Genomic DNA, 24,891 nt, shown 5'->3' with positions numbered 1-24,891 from the left:
TTGGCTCCACAGGCTACCGAACGGTTCCTGGTCATCTCAACTACAATGAGGTGTTGAAGAGGAAACCATCAGTGTCAAGTGCCAAAAAGCAGAGTAAATGTGTTGTGTCAAGTGGTGAGAGCAATCCAGTGATAGATGTAGATTCCTCCTTAGATAATAGCTCACATTTGTCTTTAAACTAAGATATCCTGACAAAGACCAAATGCCTGCTAAACTAGTTCTAGACATATTTTACAATCTCAACAGTAAAGCTCAGAGTAATATATTAGCTCAGATTCATTAAAAAACAGTGATACTTACAGTAAATTTAATTTAGTAATGCACTACAATTGTCAAGGGTTAAATTCTACTAAAATATCAGAGCTCAATTTATTTTTATCACAGTCCAAATTAAATATTAAAGTCATGTCATTGAATGAACTTTGGTTGGATAATGATTCTATTTCTTTACTCAACACAATAGATAATTTTAGAAGGGCCGACTCTTATGTCAGAAATAGTGGCCTAAGGGGTGGTTCATGTATATTAGTTGATAATAATTGTAAATACTTAACTGTACAGGAGTTTTCTTATTTAAATGAAGATTTTATTTTTGAATGTTCCGCTAGCGAACTTGTAGATTTCAATTCAGTATTTTTTTCCATTTATACAGTACCAAACTATAATTCAAGTAAATTGTTTTTGGATAAACTTGAAAAGCTACTTGTTAGTTTACAAAAAAAAAGCCAAAAGGAAAAATGTTTTTATAACAGGGGATTTTAATATAAACATTTTAAAGGATGATGCAATCACAAGTAGGTTTAAGGAAATTGTGGAATGTAATGGTTTCTGTTTGCAGTACAATGAGCCAACTAGAATAACTGCCAATTCATTTACTTGTATAGATAACATGATTAAAAAAAAAATGTATAAAGTAGACCACAAATTGAATAATGATTTAGGTTTATCTGACCATAACGCCATATTCCTGAGCCTCCCTGGGCAATATAAGAATATATTGACTACTGGTAATAATAATAATACAAGTTCATATACCAAAAGAATAATTTCAGATAGAAAAATAGGCCTAGATGAATTTTGTACATATTTAAACCAAAATATTAATTTTACATTTGATCCAGTCCTGAACCCAAATGAAAACTTTAGTAACTTTTTAAGTGATTTTCTTTTGACTTTTAATTCTATATTTCCTCCAAAGTTTCTTAAAAATAATAGTAATAATTCTAAAACCAAGTCTTTCTCTGTAAACTGGATTACTCAAGGTATACAAATTTCAAGTAAAACAAAACGACAATTGCACATGCAAGCCAAGCTCAGTAATGACCAACAGTTTATTACATATAAGCATTATAAAAATACTAGCTGTACCCGCGGGCTTTGCCCCGTTTAACTTCATAAGTGAGCTCGTTCGCATGGCTCAATTACGTCCTGGTTGAAGTTCGTTCGCTACGCTCACTCACCTATAGGTTGGAGCTCGTTCGCTGCGCTCACTTCCCTTCAGGTTAGCTCGTTCGCTACGCTAACTCGCCTCCAGGTTGAAGTTCGTTCGCTACGCTCACTCACCTATAGGTTGGAGCTCGTTCGCTGCGCTCACTTGCCTTCAGGTTAGCTCGTTCGCTACGCTAACTCGCCTCCAGGTTGAAGTTCGTTCGCTACGCTCACTCACTCACCTTTTGGTTGCAAATTAGCTGTTGTCATAAATAAAAAAAAAAAATAATAGTGCTGCACCCTGTTGGTAATCCTTGTAACTTTAATGCTATTGAACATCATAGAACAGTACCAACTTGTTTAATTGAAACAGCTGTTAAGATTCATCAATTCCATTTAAATATGATTACTCATAAGGTTAACATGGGAAACTCCAGAGCCACTGGGGCGGAGCCCGAGAGTCCGATCAGAATAAAAATAGCTTAGTTTTCCTATTTAATGCCTAAAGAATCAGTGTACCAAATTTCTGCCTCCTAGGTAAATGGGAAGTGGGAGAATTAGTGATGAGTGAGTCAGTCAGTGAGGGCTTTGCCTTTTATATATATAGATATTTAACAAAGTTGTAAAAAAAGCAAAATTACTAGCGAATAGCAATTTTATAAAAACATCAGAAAACAAAACTAAGGCAGCTTGGCAAATTGTAAATCAAGAGCTTGGCAATACAAACCAAAAACCAAAAGAAAGAATAGTTTTGAAAGATACAAATGGTTATGAGCTTGGTAATCCTGGAAGTATTGCTAAAGTTTTTAACAATTTTTTTTCGATTACAGTAAGTAACTTAAATGTTCAAAAGGCTACTGTCAATGGAGTCCATGCTTCAGTGAAACATATCTGTAATGATAATGGGATATCCTTGTGCAGCCTCAGGCTAACTAATGTGGAGAAAATCAAAAAGATTGTTCTGTCACTAAAAAACAAATCATCCGTTGGCTGGGATGAGATCCCAATTAAATTGATAAAAGCCACTGTTAATGTCATTGCCGAACCTTTATCTCAAATTATTAACCAGTGTTTAATACATGGAATTTTTCCGGATAAACTAAAACTTTCCCAAATCTCACCAATATTTAAAAAGGGCCTTAAATCGGATATTAACAATTACCGTCCAATTTCTGTGTTGAGTAATTTTTCTAAAATATTTGAAAAGGTCATAAATTTGAGATTGGTTAGTTATTTTGAAAGCAATCATCTATTTTATAACAAACAATTTGGATTCAGGAAAAATTTAAGCACAGGTTCTGCACTAACACAGTTTATAAATGAGGTTACCCAGGCTTTGGACGGGTCTCAGGCTATAGCTGGTGTTTTCTGTGACCTGTCCAAAGCTTTTGACTGTGTTGATCACTCAGTCCTTCAGCTCAAGTTGAGTGATTATGGTATTAGGGGAAGTTGTCACTCTCTATTGAGTTCTTACCTTTCTAATAGAAAACAAAGAACTGTAATAACACTGGATAAGATCAAGTACTATTCGCCATGGGAAAACCTATCGGCAGGTGTGCCCCAAGGTTCAATCTTAGGTCCTCTATTCTTTCTAATTTACATTAATGACCTCCCTAAAGCTATTAATCAGGAACTAATTCTTTTTGCAGATAATACAACAGCCTTGATAAAAAATAATAGTACTTCTGAAATGCTATCTTCTCTTGAAAATGTGGTTCATGACATGGAGGGTTGGTTCTTGAACAATGGATTAAATCTTAATCTTGAAAAAAACGGAAACAATACAATTTTTCGTCAGAAATAATTGTAATAAAATTGAATCCCTTAAATTGGCAACTTCTCATAAATTTCTAGGTGTTTACATAGATGAATCACTAAAATGGGATGTACATCTGAATCAATTAAAAAGTAAACTTAGATCCATGTCAATTGTATTTCTGCACTTAAGGGACTGTGTTCCTAAAGAAACTCTGAAAATGGTTTATCATGTCTATGTGGAATCAGTATTGAGGTATGGTATAATCTTATGGGGTCAGGCTACTGGAGTCAAATCAATATTTAGGCTACAAACAGGCCCACTTTTATAAACGGGCAGACTGGGCATATGCCCAGGGGCGCCGGAGGTTTGGGGGCGCCCACCGGGTGCCCCTCAACCACCGCCTGCCTGCACAAGGAAAAAAGGGGGCACTGCTTTTGGGTTTGCCCAGGGCTCCACTGACCCTTAACGCGGCCCTGGCTACAAAAACGCATTACCCGTATTATGACCTGCTCTCATCCACGTAGTTCATGCAAAAACCTTTTTCGAAATTTAAAAATCCACACCCTAACAGGACTGTACATTTTGGAATCACTAAACTACATTCATTCAGCTAAAAACAACCTCCCAGAATCAATTCAAATCAACCATAGATATAATACTCGAAATGAAAACATTTTTAGATTTCCAAGGCACCATTTGACCCTTTATGAAAAAAGTCCGCTATATGCTGGGCTGAGGCTGTACAATGTGCTGCCTGCAAACTATAAATTGTTAAATGAAAATAATTTTAAAGATAAAATAGGTGAACTCTTAATTGACAGAGCCTTTTATTTAATTGCAGATTATTACAATGCCCCTTTAGTTTAGAATAGTTTTATCATTCAATTTTGTTAATTTATATTATTATCTTGATTACTATTTTATTTTTTATATCCTGATAATTTTAACTCTGACAATGCACCTATTCTGTATGTAACACATGTAAAGAATGTTATGTGCAAATAAAATATGTCTATGTCTATGTCTATGTACACTGTCGTTAAACTTCCGAGGTATTTGGCCAGCGGGGGGAGGTTCATTATCTCCTGGCCTAATTAGTTTTTTTTGATAACGAGGGGCACGACAGTCAACAGTGAAATGTCTTATGTTATGACAATTCCTACAAGGTTGACTGGGGAAGTTAGAGAAATGCACCTGTTTACCAGGTCGAATGTACATTTTCCCTGCGGGGGTATCGGTCATCACGATCACTATACGAATTAAGCTGAGTATGAGAACTTGATTATTTGTGGTAAGGGCTTTCAGATCGGTAAGGACTACGTCCCCATTCATCTCGATTATTATAGCTGGTTCGGGCGGGGGAATGGCGATAACTTGGTCTCCTATTCTCCTCGCGGTATGGTGATCTGGCAGGTGATCGGTGATACTTTTGGGAACTAGACGACCTATTTCCTTCATGACGTGGTAAACTACGAGATCGCCTGCTGTCGTCTTGAGATCTGTCGTCGATTCTATCTTTACCATAGCGTTCAACTCTGTCGATTTTAGCAGAAACGTGTATATCGTGCACCATTTCAGTAAAAGAATTTAATTTGGCTTCAATATCAGCATATGATTGGACTGCTTAGGCTCCAATACCCCAAATCTACGCCTTAACAAGTAATTACCATGCTCAAATTTAGCAATGTTCACCTTGAACAATCCTAGAGTGGTATTTTCCAAAATGAAAATTTGCTGCAACATCGCAGGATTTAACCCCTTTAGAATATGACCGTAGATTTTGGACTCGTCCATTCGACAAGCCGGCAGAGTTTTTCAACGTCAGCAGTATATTCTGCTACCGTTTCATTAGGTTGTTGGACGCGTGAGTTTAGCTCTAGCATAAGCAGTTCTTTGCTTTCAACTGGTGCAAAATTCGATAAGAAAGCAGTTTTGTAGCCTGAGGGTTTTTAACTTCAAGATTTTCAAAAAAACTTAATGCAGCGTTTTCCAGATACATGGGAAGATATAAGACCTTTTTTGAAATGAAATGAAATAAAACAATGCTTTATTTACAAAATGATCTAAGTACAGTACAAGTTTTACAATACATCTCCATAGTATAACCAGTTCATGACTCACACAGTAGGCTCGCATTTTCCCAACTTGGTCTTATAAGACCGTCGATCAGCCGGGTTGGCAAACACATTGTAAATGCTAGATAAAACAAGTACAGTACATTTGTATATATTCAAATTACCTTTCTGATGTACCATTAGGCCTATTTCAGTTAAAACAATTTTTTTAATTAATTTATTTTTTGTGTTTTTTTTTATTCTATACATTTATACATATATTTGTAACTTATAATTTTCTTAAAACTAGAGAGTGCTCAGAGCTTGAAAAAAAAGGTTAATAATTAAATTCCTGTATAATTTCCCACCTGTAGGCTTACCGCCAAGCTTGCTGTAGGAATCGGGCAAGCCGCACCCAATCAGCCCAGTTCAACAAGGATGTGAATGTATCCCGGGACAACTCCTCTAAACCGAACCAAAAAATTCTAAAATGCCGCAGTATCGGGCACTTGGCAACGAAGTGGTAAACATCCTCTACTTCCCCCAAATTGCATAACGAACAGTTATGATTTTGATTTTGTATCCATGGTTTATAATTTAAATATAATAATTCACCTCTACACTTGAAAATCCATTTAATTGTATTAAAATCCAACTTTGAAAAAATGTAACCATTATCTTTCAAATCAAAACTAAGTGATTTATAAATAGCATGATAGCGAGCATTCATGGCTGTCTGAAGGACACGCTGGCGATCGTTATCACGGACCGCAAACAACAGCTGACCCAACTGATATCTTGTTTCGCTAATATCATTTTGTTCTACTGATAAGTGCACTGATAAACTTTCTGCTAAACTCTTCCATTCCCTATACCAAAATATCTGTTTTCTTATAACTTCATTAGCTAACAATTTTGGTAAACGTGATTCGGGCATATTTAATACTTTCAAAACATATTCAAAGTGAAGTTTCAACGTATGAATGAAAATTGGGTAGAGAAGTCTGTACATTAATTATTTTTGGTCGAGTTTCGACCACAGGACGACCACTAGTATAATGTAATTAGGTGTGCATTGAGGTAAACAAAAAACCTTTTTGACGAAAAAACGTAAAAGTTGTTCAACTTCATTATACAGTTTAAAACCCCAAACTTGTGCGGCATAACACATTATTGATCTTATTACGGAGTAAAAACACTCAAATTTTAACAATACTGAGATGTCTTTATTTTTAAAAACCTTTGACGTCTTTATTTTTAAAAACCTTTGACCATAACGAATTTACTGCATTTTTTGAGGACGGTAGCGTTTTGTTACGACTCCATTCAACAGGACTCAGTACCCCCCCCCCCACCACCGCGTCCGGGACGGCGGAATCGGAATCGGAACGATTTGGTTTGGTGGTTAATTGAGTTTATGTTTATTTTATTGTTATTGTGTAAGTAATGTTGCGGGCGGAGCTACAATAACCAGTAATAAAACTTACTAACTTAGGTTCCTAATCTTTATAACTAATTTACTATTAATTTCAAAATGTGTTTGTCAGATCAATCGATGGATATATTTCTATTAGGTAGGTAGGAGGGTTATTTAATGTCAGACTTTAACTGGTTAATGTATACAAATATTTTAAGTTGTATTTCTTAATCTGAATAAAAATAGTTCCATGGCTGTACAATGTGCCTACATAGGCTTATTGAATTAATTTTAGGTAGGCTAACTTACCTATTTGTCAAAGTTGATTTTCTTAAGGACATAGGCCTAGGCCAAACTCTTGCGTTCGATCATTGACTATATAACACTACTGGTGTTATATAGTCATATAGTAATGTAGTGTTATATAGTCAATGGTTCGATGATGCAAGGAAGTTTAACTAGGCCTAGGCTCTAACGAGGCAAAAATTATGTGTGGGTTAACTAGAACTAGGCTTGATTGGATTATGGTTTGGGTAACGTAGCATGCCAACTTGGCCTACCGGTAGGTCTAGGCTAGGGCAAGTAGCCTAGGTAGGCCTATTAAAGGTAGGGATGTTGCGATACCTCTGTCTTTCCGATATTTGGTATCAATAAATTATCGACAAAAAATATCGATGCTTTCTCAGTATAAGAAGAAAAGTAGGCTATAGATATTGTCAGTATTGTATCCATAGGCCTACTTAGGTTAACCCAATGGACACATTTGTAAGGGCCACAACTTCCGGTTCTACTTGATCTTAGCTAAGACTTAAAAGGTATCGTGAGTAGATAAGTAATAGGCCAAAATGTTTTTAGTACTTTGTAGGGTTAGGCCTAACTCTTCCGAGGGGGCACCTGCAGAGTTTTGCTCCGCACTGACAAAACGTTTATTCACACCTATATTATTAGTATTTTTTTACAGTTGAATGTTAGGTATTGAAACATAATATATGCAGTTTGTCGAGTACCGGTAGCCTAAATATATTTGTATTATTATCCATCCCATAAAGGCCAGTTTTATCGCGTTCGTCTCATGACACTTAGATTATGTCATGCTGCGTTCCTAGTGTTATTGATGCAGCATTAATGCAGCGCAGAGCCCAACAAGCGTGTTTGATTAACTTATGTCACCGCGTTACCCAATGGTAGCTGGGCACTGTTCTGCGAGAGTTTGTGTTGTTCTGTTTTGCTTAGAGGGACGTTTGCAAGTCAAGTGTCGCTAGCTACAGTCTCGGACCACTGCCCCGTGTACCAGTCTTGCGATAATCACGCTTTGACTGATGCGCAGAACCCTAAAGCAGTGCAGTTCACTCAGTAGGCACATTAATAATTAGGGGTTAACACAACCATAATTTACTATTTCGTTCACATTAATTATTCTATTCATGTGCTTTTACGAATTTTCCATATAGGTAGGGAATAACTTATTACCGTAGGTCTCATGGCAAGACCTGGACCCAGGACTGATTTAATTTTTCTTTTTTATGCCACACAAAACACAAAATTTCATAATTATTCTTAAAACGATTTTTTAGAACTTAAAAAAAAATAATTTTGTACGTTGAAGCATAGTGCCCAACAGTTACGATAACTATATAAACAGTCCCATGTTCTTCTTATGGAGAATAAATAAATTTTTGTTGGCAATTTCTTTTTATTTTATACTAAGCTATGGTATCAACAATTCAATAAATAAACACACCTCAATATTTTCACTGTAGGTAAGTTAGCAGCAAACCTAAGTAGGCCTACTCATTAAAATTAGTTTTATTTAAATAGGAAATAAATCTGACAATTTTTTGGGATTATTTTAGCACAAACAAGCCGGGTCAATGAAAATTCGCTTAGTCAGCAGGTTCGCTGCGGCGGGGTATTTTGTATAGACTCCGGGTTTTATTTTCCGACATCCATGTACTCTTAATCGATATCACTATTTTTTTTAAATTGATATAAATAATTGTTTTATTGATATCACTACAGTTTTCTATTTATCTCCTATATAGTGACGTCTAGTGATATGTATCTGTACCAAATCCCACTACGTAGGCTATCACTATATATTTTTTAATCGATCGTCTATTGATACTTACACTATGGTCAAGTAGAGCTTCGTCTTATAACTCCTCACTGAGGAGATACTTTAAAAAGGTTGCATCACGCACTCATGACAGGGCCGATTTACCGAATAGGCATGGTAGGCACGTGCCTAGGGCGCGAGGCAATTGTCATTTTTGGGGGGCGCCAAAAAATTGGAAAATAACAAAAATTGTGGCTGTATTTGCACGCGATCGCGGTAAACTGATAATCCCTCGCGGACGTGTAGACATCTTAACAGTCTCCCGCAATTGTGGCAAGATGTTAATTTTTCCTGTGGTTGTGTATACGTCATCATCGTCCGTCTCCCGCGATCACGGCAAAATTCTGACTATTTTCGGCGGACGTGTGGACAGCATAATTATTGTCGTCTTCCTTGATCGCGGCAATATATGAACACATCCCGCGGTCGTGAGGAGATTATCACCGTCTACTGCGAATGAAGCAAAATTGTAATCTTTTCCCGGGGTCGTGTGGACATTATCATCTTCTTGCGTGATCACGATAAAATTCTGATAATCCCTCACAGCCATGAAGACATCATCGCCTCCCGCGGTCGTGAGGCATTGTGATCCCCTCCTGCCATTGCGGCAAATGGTACTCATCTCCCGCGGTCGTTTGGAGGTCTTCATCGTCTTTTGCGAATGAGGCCAAATTCTGATCTTTCCTGTGGTGGAGTGGACATTAACATCGTCTTACGCGATCTCGGTAAAACTCTGATCATCCCTCGCAGCCGTGTAGAGTAGCCATCATTATTGTAACTCCCGCGATCCTGTAGACATCGTAATCGTCTCCCGCGGTCGTGAAGACATCGTAATCGTCTCCCGCTGTCGTGAAGGCATCGTAATCAACTCCCGCGGTCGTGAAGACATCGTAATCGTCTCCCGCGGTCGTGAAGATATCGTAATCGTCTCCCGCGGTCGTGAAGACATCAAAGTGGAATAATAATATCCTGCAGTCATGTGGAGATCATTATCGTCAAATTTCTGACTGTTTCCCGTGGTTGTGTGGACATTATCTTCGTCTTCTGTGATCGCGGCAATATTCTGATCATCCATCGCGGCTCTGTATATCTTATTATCGTTTTGCGCGATTGCGGTATAATCATGATCATATCCCGCGGTCGTTTAGACATTATCATCGTGTCATGCGATCGCGGCAATATTCTGACCATCCTTCACGGCTCTGTAGATCTCATTATCGTATTGCGTGATCGCGGTAAAATCATGATCATATCCCGCGGTCGTTTAGACATTATCATTGTGTCATGCGATCGCGGCAATATTCTGACCATCCTTCATGGCTCTGTAGATCTCATTATCGTATTGCGCGATCGTGGTAAAATCATGATCATATGCCGCGGTCGTGTAGACATTATCATAGTCTCTCATGCGATCGCGGCAAAGTTCTGATCATCCCTCGCGGCCTTGTGTTGTCTCCCGTGGTCACGGAAACGTCGCTGTTGTCATGCGCCATTGCGGTAAATTGACAATTCCAGGTAGAAATACAAAATTCACGCATAATTCCGGGTTAAAAAAAAATCACGCTTAATTCCCAGATTTCCCGGTTGGTAGTCACCCTGTTATATATATTGCAAAGGGGCGCTAGTATTTTAGTAGTGCCTAGGGCGCTGACATAGTCGAAAACGGGCCTGACTCATGATTTCACTATTGTGAATGCTGGTATTCAGCTAACTATGAATAATTGCTGTGCGACTATCACTACAGTCGCTCCAAGCAAAATAAGCATTAAATACTCATGTCGGTTTTAAGGAGCGCCACAGTAAAGAATGTTGCGCGCGTCCTCATTGAGTATAATGGAGCCATTTATGCAGCGCACTTGGCGACACACATTCTTCAGGTAAAAGTGCCATTCCTTTAACCAAATGTAGATGTTTCTTTACGATAGTCAGAAGACTCTCCAAAAATAGTTTTAAAAAATTAGTCATTGTCAGTTTTTAGTTCGTCGAATAGGCCTACATTGTAAAAGCACCTCTCTAAAGCCCTTTATATATAGGCCTACTATTATAATTGGAAGAACAGACCAGCTCCTTTATCCTATATATAACTCCACAATATGACCGCCAACCGCAACAAAAAACATGATACTGTACCTAGTTGGGATGAAGATAGTTGGTAAAAACATTAGTTTTGATCTTTAAATGGCTAAACATTTTGGATTTAGTCATTATTGTTCACGGAAGGCCATAACCAATTTTAAAATCAAGATTTATTATTATTTTATTCCTTACACAATATGTGTTGCAGTTGAGATAAGTCGTATGGTATGCCAACAAAACAAATTCGCCAACAGATCTGATAACAATGGATACCCAAGTAGCACACGGCCCAACGTTGGGAAATGGTTGGCAGAAATTTTAACGATTTGCCAACGTTGGCCCAACAGAAACTGGTATTCGATCGTTGGCCCTACAAAGGAAAGAATCGTTGGGCCATCGTTGGGTTTAAGTATAAAACATTCTAAAACGCATTTTAACGAATTTATTTATTTAAAAGTACATAAATGTTATGGCAGCAGAATATAAGACAAATATTGTAAAAATTTGGATCTATAATAAATGTAGTCAGATGATGTTGTGATACTAGATACCTGATTAACAGTTCTCCAAAATTGTCTTATATTCTGTTGTCATAGCATTTATGTTCTTATAAATAAATCAATTTGTTAAAATGCATTTTAGAATGTTTTATACTTAAATCCAACAAAGGCCCAACGATTCTTTCCTTTGTAGGGCCAACAAATAAAATTTTCCGTTGGGCCAACGTTGGCAAGGAGTTAAAATTTCCTCCAACCATTTCCCAACCGTGCCGACCATTTCCCTAAATTTGGCCAACAATGTGTGCTACTTGGGTATGCATTTTAGTACATACCCCTAGAGGAACTGTTTTGCTTATTTTAACCCAATAAACCATTATGAAGTTTAGTGATGGACTTTACAGACCAGACACCCTGCATTGTAATAATTGACAGTGGCATATGGCAACAATTTCTACAATGATGATAGCTGATAAAAAATCTCCTAAAGTGCACAATAAAATGTTATAATAGTAGGTTTGTTTATGCCAATGGTGCAAAATTGGTTTGTTAACTACTAACATGATATTGTGTTGCCGATATTTATTGAATATTTCATCAATATTTAAACTAAGTTGATAACAACATTTTATATTGTTCAATATTGGAAAGGAATTAAAACAATATTGTTTGAATATTACCTAAACAATATTGTTTTACAATATTGAACAATATTGGGAACATATTTCAATATTGTGCAATATTGGCAAAATATCAAAACAATATTGTTGTAAATATTGGACAATATTGTTTCAATATAATGAAAATATTTTTTTGCTACTAGGGATGGTTTATTCAAAGCCAGTTGAATTTGAGTATAAGAAGTTAGTATTGTAATTTGCCAGTTATATTTTAATTATGTGCAGAAATTATTACTGTAATCGGGACTAGTATGATTTTCAGACCTTATTTGTAAAATAGTCTTAAACACAGACATTTCTCTAGCACTCCATTAGGCTACCTCATCTCCGATTGGCAGACCCTTCCAACTCGACTATGATCAAATAGTTTCTAGAAACATCAGTTGAGCTATGGCTGATGTGCTGTTGTGTATTAATGATGATTTTTATTCTTATATATCAGATATAAGAATTATATCTTATATCAGATTCCAGATCCCGAAACGTTGTGTATTGTTTTTTACATTCGTGATGGAAATTGTCCGCAATAAACCATTGAACAACATTAACTCACCATCACCAACAATGAACTTCAAACAAAGAGTACCTAGGTGTTCCAGTTACTAGTTTTTTAATAGTTTAGGAGATGTTATTAATTGTTAATAGCCTACAGTATATTTTGTTTTAGCTGTGGGAGTGGCCAGTGAATTGGACACCAACCTGATTGTAGGCCAGGCATTGCCTGTCACTTTGCTGAAGGTACAGGAGGATTACACTGTCTACGCCCAACCAGCCTCTGAGGATGGAGAGGTAAGCTATCAATCATTATTCAAATTAAGGAAGCACTTATTTCGTGAGTTAAGAATATAATTATGCAAAATAGTTTAGATGCATGTATTTAATATTTACTAAATTTGTTTTTAGTCAATGTTGATATATTCTGCTGTCTTGATGTAGAAGTTATGTGAAATTAACACTTTGCTCAATACTCAAGTAAATTCAACTTGTACAATTATATAGGTACCAACAGGTTTTGTGCAGACTATAGTTAACATTGAGACTTGAGAGGTGGGGTTTTTTATAAGTTCAGGAAGTGCCAAGACAAATATTGTAACACTTTTCGTATTGCCCAATGACCTTTCTGAAACAGACAATAATTCAAATAAGGGGAGTAATTTTAAATAGGTTTATGGAGGAACAAAATATTCTACTCTAGTAACAGATCTGCAAGATAAAGTTATGAAAGTGGCTTATTGGCCTAAATTGTATGCATTTGATTATCGATAATCTGACACTTAATAGTCTAGATCACTCCAGTTCAATGATGTGATGAAATCATGAGAGATATCATGATGTGTGCAATACTGGAATATAGACAATAGACAATTTTCTTTATTTGTGATTTCTTAAAGAAATACAATGGCGTCAGAAAAATTCAGAATGTTTAACATTTAGATTGTTTTAATAGTTTACATTTTCTTTTGTGTTGAAAGTTCATAATTGGTCAAAAAATTCCGTAAGGGAGTACACCGGTCGGTCCACAAGCCAGTCCCAGAGTTGCTGTTTGAATTGGTTTCCTGTTGCGTTCTTGAGGTTGTTTGGAAGAGAGTTGATGATTTTTCGGCCAATATAAGAGGGTTTTCTGTTGTATTGTGTAGTGTGGTGGATCGGAAGGTTGTAGTCGGCTGCTTTTCTGGTGTGGTAGGAGTGAAAATTCTCATTTCTGGGAAGGTTAAGTTTTTTTGTGTACAGGACAACTCCATGGATGTAGAGTGCTGTCACTGTTAGGAGCTTAAGGGATTTAAATGCTTCCCTGCAGCTGTCTAAGCGCTCAAGGCCGGAGAGTGTCCTGACAGCTTTTTTCTGGAGTACCAACACTTTGTTGAGGTTTGCTTCTGATGTTCCTCCCCAAGATATTAAGCAATACCTTATATGCGATTCTATTACAGCATAGTATGCTGTCTTAGCTGTTTCCAGACCTCCTATCCATTTCATCCTCTTTATTACATGGACACCAGATGCAAGTTTTTTGGTCGGGTTGTGTATGTGGTCGTTCCAGGAGAGGTCTTCATCAATTGTCAGGCCCAGCAGTTTTGAGTTTTTTTCAACGGTTATTTCAGGAATTTCTTGGATTTGTTCGAATGTTTTCGGCTGAAATTTAACTGGGTTGTTTTTGATGGATTAATGGCCAGGTCATTTTGAAGGCAGTACTGCAGTGCTTTGTCTGTTGAGGATAAGATGTTGGAGTGTAATTCTTGTGGTAAGTCATGCATAAATAGAAGAGTTGTGTCATCAGCGTACATTATTGTTTCACAATTGTCATTCCTAATAAAATCTGGAAAATCATTGGTGAAAAGGATGAACAAAAATGGGCCCATGACTGAGCCCTGGGGCACTCCCCTGTTAATCGAAAGTTGTGTGGACCTATGTACAGATTTTCTCCCATTTGTGTTTTGCTGGATTTCGACAATTTGTGTACGTCTTTTCAAATAGCTTGCCACCCAGTCTTTGGCCATTCCCTCTATTCCTAGGGCTGTGAGTTTCCTTAGGATGAGATTATTGCCCAGGCACTCAAAAGCTTTGCTGTAGTCAAGTTAGACTGTTGATACATATCTGCGTGCTTCTAGATGGTCAATGATTTGTTCGATTAAACTAGTTAGAGCTGTGGTGGTGGACCTCCCTTTGAGAAAACCATGTTGGTTTTTAGTGATTAGATCATTGCTTTTCAAGTGACTCAGCATTCTTGACAGAGCGACCTTTTCTATTACTTTTGAAAAGGTTGATATTAATGAGATAGGGCGGTAGTTTTCTTGTTTAGTGCGTGAGCCTTTTTTGTGCTTTGGGTATATTTTTGCTATTTTTAGGGCGGAGGGAAATTGTCCAAGGCTAAAAGATTTGTTTATTATGCTGACAAGTGGGGCTGCCAGTTGTTCGGCACAGTGTTTTACAACTTTTGATGGCACTTCATCTACTCCACATGACAGCTTTGATTTCAGTGAGGCTATTGTTGCTAAGACTTCTTTAATGGTTGTAGGAGTTAAAATTAGTAGCTGGACATTGCTTTGTGGTAGAAATAGTGGATGTGTAATTTTTTTGTTTTTGAATTGGCTTCTGTTTTTCTCTAAAGTGGAGTCTGCTATTTCTGCAAAATATTGGTTTAGGTGTTCAGCAATGTCAGTAGGGTTATCTTGATATTTTTCCCTCTATTTCTAGCTGCAGATTTGGTTCTTCCTTCTGTTTACATTGTTTTTCTTTGTTGATGATCTCCCAGACAGCTTTGGATTTATTATCAGCACTTGTGATGTATTCTGCAGTGGCTTGTCGCTTGAGGGACCTGAGCTTTAAATCATATGTTTTCTTTTTTCCGACATTGTTGTTTTATCATTTACATTTCCGGTAAGCTCGTATCGGTGTAAGGCATCTAGAAAATCTTCTTCTTTTAGTATTTTGACTTCTTCATCATACTGAACCTTAATTTTCTGTCCTTTCTGCTTAGCTCTTATTTTTTTGATAGGGCAGGCATGGTCCAGTATGAGCCTTACAGTCCTTTGGAATGCAGAGTATGCCTCTTCAGCATCAGGGGCATTGTGCACCTTTATCCAGTTTTCTTTGGAGAGTTCGTCTTTCATGCTATCCAGGTTTTTTCCTGAAAAAAATTTTTTTTGTGACATACCCGTTTTAGCAGTAACTTCACTCTGTATTTTGAGGGTACATGTTTGGCCTGTGTGATCTGCTATTCCAGCATTAATTATAGCGAAATCTATAGCATTATCATGTGTATTCGTACAGATACAGTCTATAGAGGTTCTTGAATGGTTAGTGATTCTTGTCGCTGGGAGTGGTAGTCTTCTAACTCCAAAAGTTGACAGTTCCTCTTCAAGATAGTTACTACTGGCATTTTCAGTTAGCCTGTCTATATTGATATCGCCCATTAATACAACGGTCTTGGTGTCAGCTTGAAGTGACTCCAGAACTTCTGATAGGATGTCAATGGCTAACCTAGCTTGTCCCCCTGGTGATCTATACATACCAGGTAAGTAGAAGTTTTTGTTCTTTATCCTTATTTTCACTAATGCTGCTTCAAAAACTAACTGTAAACTTTGGTTGGAGATTTCTATTTCTTCTGCCTTGATAGCAGCAGTTTCCTGGATATAGATTGCAACTCCTCCCATTCTATGCTCTTCCCTGCAGGAATATGTGACTAGGTTGTACCCACTAATCTTAGTGAGTAATAACATATCTGAGCTGAGTCCTATTTGTAGTATAATTTGTGTATTGAAAGTTAAATGTAAATGCATTGTTTTTTTTTTTGTTTGTTAAAGATGCCAACTGGTTTATTTTAATGTCCAATAGTATATAGAAGAGTACAATTAGATTTGATTGATTCACCTAGTGGCTATTTTTGGTAACTTTTTCAGTAATCCGACACCTTCTTGGTTCTATGAGTGACAAATTATGAAAAGTCCAACGTAGTGTAGGAAATAGTTGGATCTGATGGTTGAGTGGAATGTATTGTTTGTTGCAGTTGCAGAGCCTCGAGTTGCAGCCGGGTCAAGGTGTCAAGTGTGTATTGAGCAATGTCAAAGAAACAGCAACTGACGAACAACGGCAAGCCTTCACTCAGCTACCTGCTGACACATATGTCATCATGCTGGTCGACGCAGCACAGAGTGAAGGGTGGGTAAAACTAAAGAACTGAACATACCTGTATGAAAATCAAACAACTTTTGCCTATCTACAATCACTTGCCCATTTTTGCTTGTTATAATAGTAGAACAAGTTTACTGAGTAGAATTTAAATCAGAAAAATATTTTAATTCAACACTTTTATATTTTAAACTGTTTGGCTATTGACTATTGACACCATTGACTTCTTGTTTCTTTTTCAATATGGACAACCGTTTCAATTAAAAAATTAAATTATTTCCAGTTGCATCAACAGTAAAAACTGCTGTTAACTATGTTAAAATTTAGTTTTATCAATTTAACATTGTTGAAATGGAGAAAACTGAAGTTATAACAAGAAAATAATTAATCTATCAGTTATTCTTTGTCTAAACTAAGCTTATAAGATATCGTTGTAATCTGCCTAATATTTACTAAATTTACATGTGAAGCAAATATGTTGTAAAATTAGTGGTTTTCATAGAATTTGGCATCCAATATCTAAAAATCCACCATTTTTAAACAATACAAGAGATTTATTCATATTTTATACAAAAATAGTGGTCAATAAGATAATCATTTTTACAGAACTTCAACGCTGTAGCTCAAACAGTTAAGGAGTTTTTGTAAATTCACATACAGACAGATAGACCGAAAACAGAATAGGATAGGACATATGTTGTTGTTATATTACATTTTTTGTTTCTTTTGACATGAAAATAAAGTGACAAAGATTGTTCATAAGGTTGCAAGACACCCTGCATATCGACCTGCTGCTTACTCTCTTGTTGTGCTCATTTTAAATAATTTTAAATTAGAGTGCTCTGGGTTCATGGTACAGTAGTTAAATTTAGTATTATTATGTTTTAAAGATTAATAACGGCCATGCCTACAAAAATTGATTGTTCCATTCATTTAAATAAATAATAATTATTAAACCAATTTATTTATGATATTGCTGTCAATAGGAACCCAATTTAAAACCTGCAAAAGGGGTTGTTTCTCTAAATCTTTCATAAAATATATTAATAATGAATATGCAACAAAAATAAAATACCCCCGCCGTAGCAAACCTGCAGACAAAGCGAATTTCCATTTACCTGGCTATTTATATTTCCCCTTCCCCTATAATATTCCCTCAACATTGACAGATTTATTTACTATTTAAATAACAGTACTGGGTTACTGAGATTTTAAAGTTTTCTGCTTCAGGAAAGGTAATGAGGTGTGTTTTTTAATTGAAATGTTGATAGGGAGCATGAAATAAAGTTGCCAAATTGTATTACAAAAAAGAAGAAAACTTCAACAGTTTATTTATTCTACATAAGAATAACATGGGAATTTTTATTTTTTTTTTGTTTTCTCAGTAACTGTTAGGCACACTATAACCATTCAATATTTTAATTTCTTTTTTAAAATCTCTACAAAATGATTTATGAAAAAAATTTGAAATTGTGTTTTTTAGGGCATTTTGTTAAAACTCCATAAACTCCTGTTCCCATAAACAAACTCGTTTGAATGAACATTGTTTACGAGTTTGGACCAAATGTCATCGAAATCAGATCATTTCTTGAGTTATTGCGCTAACGAGTTTGGACCAAATGTCATCGAAATCAGATCATTTCTTGAGTTATTGCGCTAACGGACATATATACATGAATTTAAATGGAAGTAGTTTTTGACCTCTGGGGGCCTCAAAACAAAAAAATTAATTGGTCCCGGATCAAGGTCTTACCATGAGACTTACGGTAATAGCTTATTCCCTATATGAGAAATTCGCTAAAAGAGACATTTAATAATAGCTGTTGTATAGCTGTTTGATAATTATCGTCCAGCAAGGTTGAAATTGTTCACCAACAACTAACTGTTTCTTTAAATAGAACTGTTAAGTAATAGTAAAGTCAAAAATATTTTAATTGTGTGTTTTTTTATGAGTAATGTCTAGTAACGTAACACAATAACCTGTACATTTTGAGATTGCAAGTGACACTGTTTGACGGCGAAGGGCAGCTACTTGACCTGCAAGAGAATGAGGTGCAGTCAGTAGAGAAGGTCTGTCCCATGCCGATCCTCAACATGCATCAGAAGGTCTGTATTGCACATGCCAGTGAAGACGGCATCTTTTTGCACAAAATCGCATATGCTGATGATCTTCTAGCAGATTTACTCTAGAAGCTTTATGAATTTTATAATGATTCTGAACCTGTCGAACAAGAATGGAATAATGGTAACCTCTGCTGTGCTAAATCAGTTGCCGATGAACAATGGTACAGAGCTAAAATATTGGAAACTGGAGAAGAAACTAAAGTTCAATATGTCGACTATGGAAACACTGAAGTTATTCCTTCCTCCCATCTGCGACAGCTTGACGCATCTTTCTACACACCACATGCTCTCGCTTTGCCCGTGTCTCTTCATGTGACTTGGTCCGTCCCAGTGGAAAACCTGATGGAACTAGCAGGAGAAACTGAGTACAACGCTGTCATTCTGAGGAACAAACCTGGATGGATTGTTGAGTTGGTGGACAGTTCAGGTCAGAGTTTGGCTGAAGAATTAGTAGAGTTTGGATTCGCTGTGGCTCTAGATAACTCACCATTTAAAAGGGTCGTAGAAGGAGGCAGATTCGCTGAGGGCTCTGATATTCCAGTAGAGACTATTACAGATGAAAGCATAATAAAGACCGTATTCTTGATACATGTGAATTCGCCTAATGATTTTTTCCTCCATACAGCAGAAGCTACTCAACTTTTGAAAGTTATAGATGAACGACTTGTTGCTGCTAAAGAGTTTCCACTCCTCAGGAATGACTCCATTTCTAAGGGTAAAATTGTAGCCGCTCAATTTGATGAAGACAACTTGTGGTATTGAGCAAAAATAATTGATCACTCAGAAAATGAAATAAAAGTCACTTTTATTGACTACGGTAACAGTGTAAAAGTAGCTAAATTAAAAGAGCTTCCTGATGATCTATTGAAGATTCTTGCTCTAGCAATGAACTGCGCTTTAGTCAAACCGGGAGATGGTGAATGGGACGCAGTAACAAGTGACATGTTCCACAAACTTGCAAATGAAGACGGAGTCTCATTTGAATTGAAAATAATCTCTGATGGTGAACCCAATTTTGTATCTCTGTATACAAATGGCGAGTCAGTTGCTGAACAGTTGATCGGTGCTAGTAGTATGTCGCAAGTGGATGACTCAAACGTAACTGGAGGAAATGCAGAAAACACCCAGGATCTACAAAAAGAAGCCGAAATGCAAGACATGATTATGGAAAGTGTTGATAAGAAAATAGAAAACATAAAACTGGAAGAAGACATGCAGCAGATTGTGGAGGATTTACTTGCAAATGCACTCAGTTCAAATTTGGGTGAATCCTCTGTAGAAACAGAACAAGAAGTAGACATTGCTGAAAATAGCCTGGTCAAAAATGATGAAAACAACGAAATCCTGGAAGATCAGTCTGTTAGTGAGGTAGTTGAAGGAAGCAAACATGAAGGTGAAATGCAAGACATGATTATGGAAAGTGTTGATGCAAAAATAGAAAACATGCAACTACAAGAAGACATGCAGCAGTTTGTGGAGGATTCGCTTGAAATTGCACTCAGTTCAAATCTGGATGAATCCTCTGTAGTAACAGAACAAGAAGTAGACAGTGCTGAAAGTAGTTTGGTCAAAAATGATGAAAACAAAATCCTGGATGACCATTCTGTTAGTGAGGTAGTTGAAGAAAGCAAACATGCAGCTGAAATGCAAGATATGATTATGAAAAGTGTCAATGCGAAAATAGAAAACATGAAACTACAAGAAGACATGCAGCATGTAGATAATTTTGAAACAGAGAAAGAAGTAGCCAGTGCTGAAACTCAAATAAAAAATATTTACAACAACAACATCCAAGGAGTAGACCAGTTTGTAAGTGAGGGGATTAAAGAAAGCAAGCATGTAACATTAGATACGAGTTCTTCAAATGGTGTTGGTAACGTCCAAGAAGATGAGGACAGATCGATGAAGAATCCCGAAACTTCTGATTCCGTGAATGAGGCTGAATCAAAAGGTAAACATTGCTTTTTTCACCACTTTTGCCTACATTTTATCGTATTATTCTACACATATAAAATATTTATGTGGAAATATATGCTCTTATGGCGTCTAATAAAACCCAAACATAGAAACCTTGCCTAAAATGGTACCCATCTTGACACATTATTTGCACCTGCCTATATAACGAACTTTGGCGCACTGGGTTGGTAACATTATTGAAAATAACATGACATTTTGGCTGTAAAATATGGTAGGCTACAAAGAGAAAATACTATTTAAGCAGCTACTGTCATGACAGAAATGTCATATTCGTTTTTAAAACTAGATCACATAATCCTTTATAAGATACGTTGATTAACAATATGTAAACGTCAATATAGACGTAACAGCCAATTTACAGTATTTTTTGCTTTTTAGAAATGCCACATTGCTATGTTATTTACATTATGTGCTGCCAATGAAGCCTCACGACCATATAAACGAGGAGGCCCCAGTTCAAGAATAAAAGCCAACTTCACTTCAAGTATATTCCACTACACCTAACATTCCGTAGAGAGATTATATTGACAACTTTATGTTATTGATAAGGCTGAGACAACTAACTGACATCCCCCATGTCAATGAATTCCAGCTTTAACAGTAACCCCACAATCAATTTCTGAAAACTCTGCTACTTTGTATGGTCACCATTTAATAAGAAAGTATTAGATGGTTCATTCATTGGCTCAGAAGTACGATATGAACTGACTTGAAACTGACTGGAAAAATCAAACTTACACTGTAACGGATATAGCTCCCTTTGAAGTTAGATTATGTCTTCCCAAAAAAGCATTTTCTTTCGAAATAAATCATATTACACTGATGAAATCACGGAAGTGTTTAGCTACAAAAGGTCTACCAATACGATTTTAATACTATTTAATGTTTCTTTCAAAGGAAGAGATACCACATAACATACTAATAATAACTCCGACGACGTACGGTATGGGGAATATTTTATTCATTGAATGATCAACCAAATTTGGCAACTATAACGCAATTAATATCATTATTGTTTTTACACTTATTACTCTTTAAACAATGCTAAATGCTCAAAATATGTATATTTCACCCAATTTATCGCAGTTAGATGAATTAACGTAAGCCTTAAAAGTAACCATCGATTTCAATGGGTTTCACCTAGTAATATATATACGCTGTTCATAAAGAGAAAGTGAAAATTGCTATCCAAATCTTATAGCAGCTACAAGAGTTAAATCCAACCTATTTCAAAAAATGAATCTATACTTTCAAAACTTCGGGACAGGTATTAAGAGAAACTTCACTGAACATCGTGACAACGTTCTGATGCGGGGCATATACCGAGACTGACAGACACGATAAAATACGTTAACCAACTTTCAATGGTGTTGCTGCTTTAGCGTATTCAAAGCAGATTATGGCTGTCCAGTTGTAACCCGGAGTTTGTGGGTAAAAAATGGAGCACATGAAATTATTGATATCCACCCCACTCTTCGGGATTCTATACGAAAAACATTTGTTGGCTTAGGGGGATGTCTCAAATAGAAGAAATAAAATGACCCAACTTAAATTACTTAACACGGGTTATCAGTAAGGCAACAGTTTTCTTTAATTCTCAATGCTGGACAAACTTTCTTGCAACATGTTAACTCGAATTGAAGCAGAACGTTTAGCATTCATTAGAAGTAATCAGTTAAACATGAGAGCAGAAATAATGTAGGTGAACCTTGACGACGCAAATAGAGATAGGTATTTAAAATTAGTTTCTAACAAGTTTTCAATGCTCTAAGATGTAACTAGAATTACTCGAATTTAAGCATAATGCTCTCCTCTGCGTTATGTTTCATACTATGCGGCTCATTGAGCCGCACGGGTTCTCTAGTAAACATTATAATACATCTTTCCCCATAAAAAAACAGCAAACAAATTTGAAAGAATTTACTAAAAACAATAACCAACCAAACTTCTCCCTTCTTTTGAGACCATTATATTGCATTCTGAAATCTTGATGGTAGCTTGATTTCTCTACGAGGTCTCAGTTGTACTGGCTCGTCTTGCTTTGGAACTGACTGGGAATTGTTCTGTTGAGTGAGTGATGGTTTCAGATGGCGGCGATTTCTTCTTAATGTAGCCCCGTTATCACCTTCTACCCAGTAACTTCTTGGAGTTGGTCCTTGATTAACAATCTTTCCCTGCTCCCATCTTCCTTCATTTCTGAAGACAACTCTTTCGTTATTTCTTACAACCCTTAAGTATTTGGCTGACCAATCATAATATTTTTTCTGCAGCTGTTGTCTTGTATTTAACCTATGTCTTGTTTTCCATCATTCAGCGTTGCTTTCAGCAGTTCCTAGGTAACAGGGATCGTTGTCTTACACCTGCGTTAAAACATCAGCTGAGCTGGAGAATATCCCAGATGCTTAACGGGCATGTTCCTAAGCTCCAAAAAAACCATTTTCAAATTCTTATTGTCATACTGTACTTTCCTAATCAACTCTTTGGCAATTCCAACTGCCCTTTCAGCAAGCCAATTGGATTAGGCATAGCCTGGACTATAATGTCTTGATAATCTTCAGGGCATCTTCATGCTCTACGGTCCATAAGAAGTCCACATCCTTTCTTGTCAAATGTCTGAGGGGTGCAGTGATTTTTGCTAAATTCGGTATGAACCTTGATAAATACTTTAGCATGCCCAATAACCGCATCACCCCTTTCTACATAATCTGTTTACATAATCTAGGTCGGGTTGGATTCCTGCAGCCGATACTATGTGTCCCAGATACTTAACTTCGCTCTTCTTAAATTGCATATCTTGTTTGGATTAAATTTGATTCCAGTTTTAATCCAAACTGTCACAGAATAATAATAAATGAGTTAATGAGTTGGATCAGGTTTAATGCCCTCTTTTTGGCTGTGTCCAAAACTCTCTTTAAATTTTTCGTCATGCTCTTCCGATGTTGTTCCTCCTACAATAATATCATCATGTACTATGTTAACTCCCTTCAGGTTTCCAAAGCATTTGTAGTTATTTTCTCGCAAAATTCTGGACCCGAACAGATTCCAAAAGGAAATCTACAAAATTGGTATCTCCCAAATGGGGTACTGACTGTGCACAGTTCACGGCTCTCCTTGCCTAAAAAAATTTGAAAAACCCCATCCTTAAGATCCAAAACAGTAAAATATTTGTAACCACTCAATGTTACCAGAATATAATCAGGGTGTGGCATTAAAAAGGTGCTCTCTCATTACCACCTTGTTCAATGGCATCGGATTCTCAAAGACTTATTGGGTTTTTCCACGATCACCTGAGGATTGACTCATGCTGTAAGTTTGTCAACCTTCCGAATCACCCCAGTCTCCTCAAGTTGGTCCAACTTTTCCTTTAGTTTTTCCTGTAAACTGTAAGGTACTCTCCGTGATTGTAGAATTTGTGGGACAGCACCCTCCTTAAGCTGAATATGATGAGTGCCTGGAAACTGTCCCAATCTTTCAAAAGCTGTCTTGTAGTTGGTTAAAACATCGTCCTTATCCTCAAAATTCTAACATATCGATGACACTCTCTTAATGAGTCCTAAATTGACACAATCGTTCAGTCCTAAAATTGGCAGTTCATGTTCGACATTCACTACAGCAAAATTCACATCTGTAGTTACACCTGTAATTTTACATTGTAAAATCACAAGACCTAGTGGTTTGATTTTGAATTTTTCATCTCGAGAGTACATAAGAACTACATTTTACATGTGTATAATGTTCATTTTCCATACATAACTAGCGGGTAAAATACTGATCTCTGCACCTGTATCTATAGTTTAAATTTAACTTGTGTACCACCAACAGTCAAGTTTTCCGTCCACAATTTTTCACTTTAACCTTTTACTGCACTAATGTTTAAGCTTACTGAGCCTAAACTAACATCGCTCACACAAGAGTCTTTATCGTGTTGTTCCTCGTTTGTAACAGCATGAGATTTTATAGTTTTACTCCTACAAACCTTTGCAAAATTATTTTTACCATCACATTTCAAACATGTTTTGCCATATGCAGGACATTTACCCCGAACATGTATGTAGCCGCAAAAGCTACATAGATCATTCTGTTTTTGTTTAGTGTGCAGGTGACATAAATAAAACACTAAGTCAGTTTAATAATCAT

General features: G+C 36.6%; 1 protein-coding gene across 3 annotated transcripts in view; it reads left to right on the top strand.

Annotated features, from left to right (window-relative positions):
- Positions 1-6,666: 6,666 nt before the first annotated feature.
- Positions 6,667-24,891, top strand: part of LOC129002037 (uncharacterized) — a 56,942-nt gene continuing 38,717 nt past the window's right edge. For all 3 annotated transcript variants that reach the window (XM_054429543.1, XM_054429545.1, XM_054429544.1), the window contains exons 1-3: positions 6,667-6,815; positions 12,695-12,816; positions 16,532-16,683. In XM_054429543.1, coding sequence (XP_054285518.1) covers positions 6,776-6,815; positions 12,695-12,816; positions 16,532-16,683 — 314 coding nt within the window. In that variant the 5' untranslated portion in view covers positions 6,667-6,775. The remainder of the gene's footprint in view (positions 6,816-12,694; positions 12,817-16,531; positions 16,684-24,891) is intronic.

The sequence above is a fragment of the Macrosteles quadrilineatus genome, unplaced genomic scaffold, assembly GCF_028750875.1.
Source record: "Macrosteles quadrilineatus isolate MER2022 unplaced genomic scaffold, UCM_ALF_1.0 Scaffold_9__3_contigs__length_116548681, whole genome shotgun sequence".
NCBI classification, from domain to species: domain Eukaryota; kingdom Metazoa; phylum Arthropoda; class Insecta; order Hemiptera; family Cicadellidae; genus Macrosteles; species Macrosteles quadrilineatus.
This window is presented reverse-complemented; position numbering and strand designations above follow the sequence as displayed.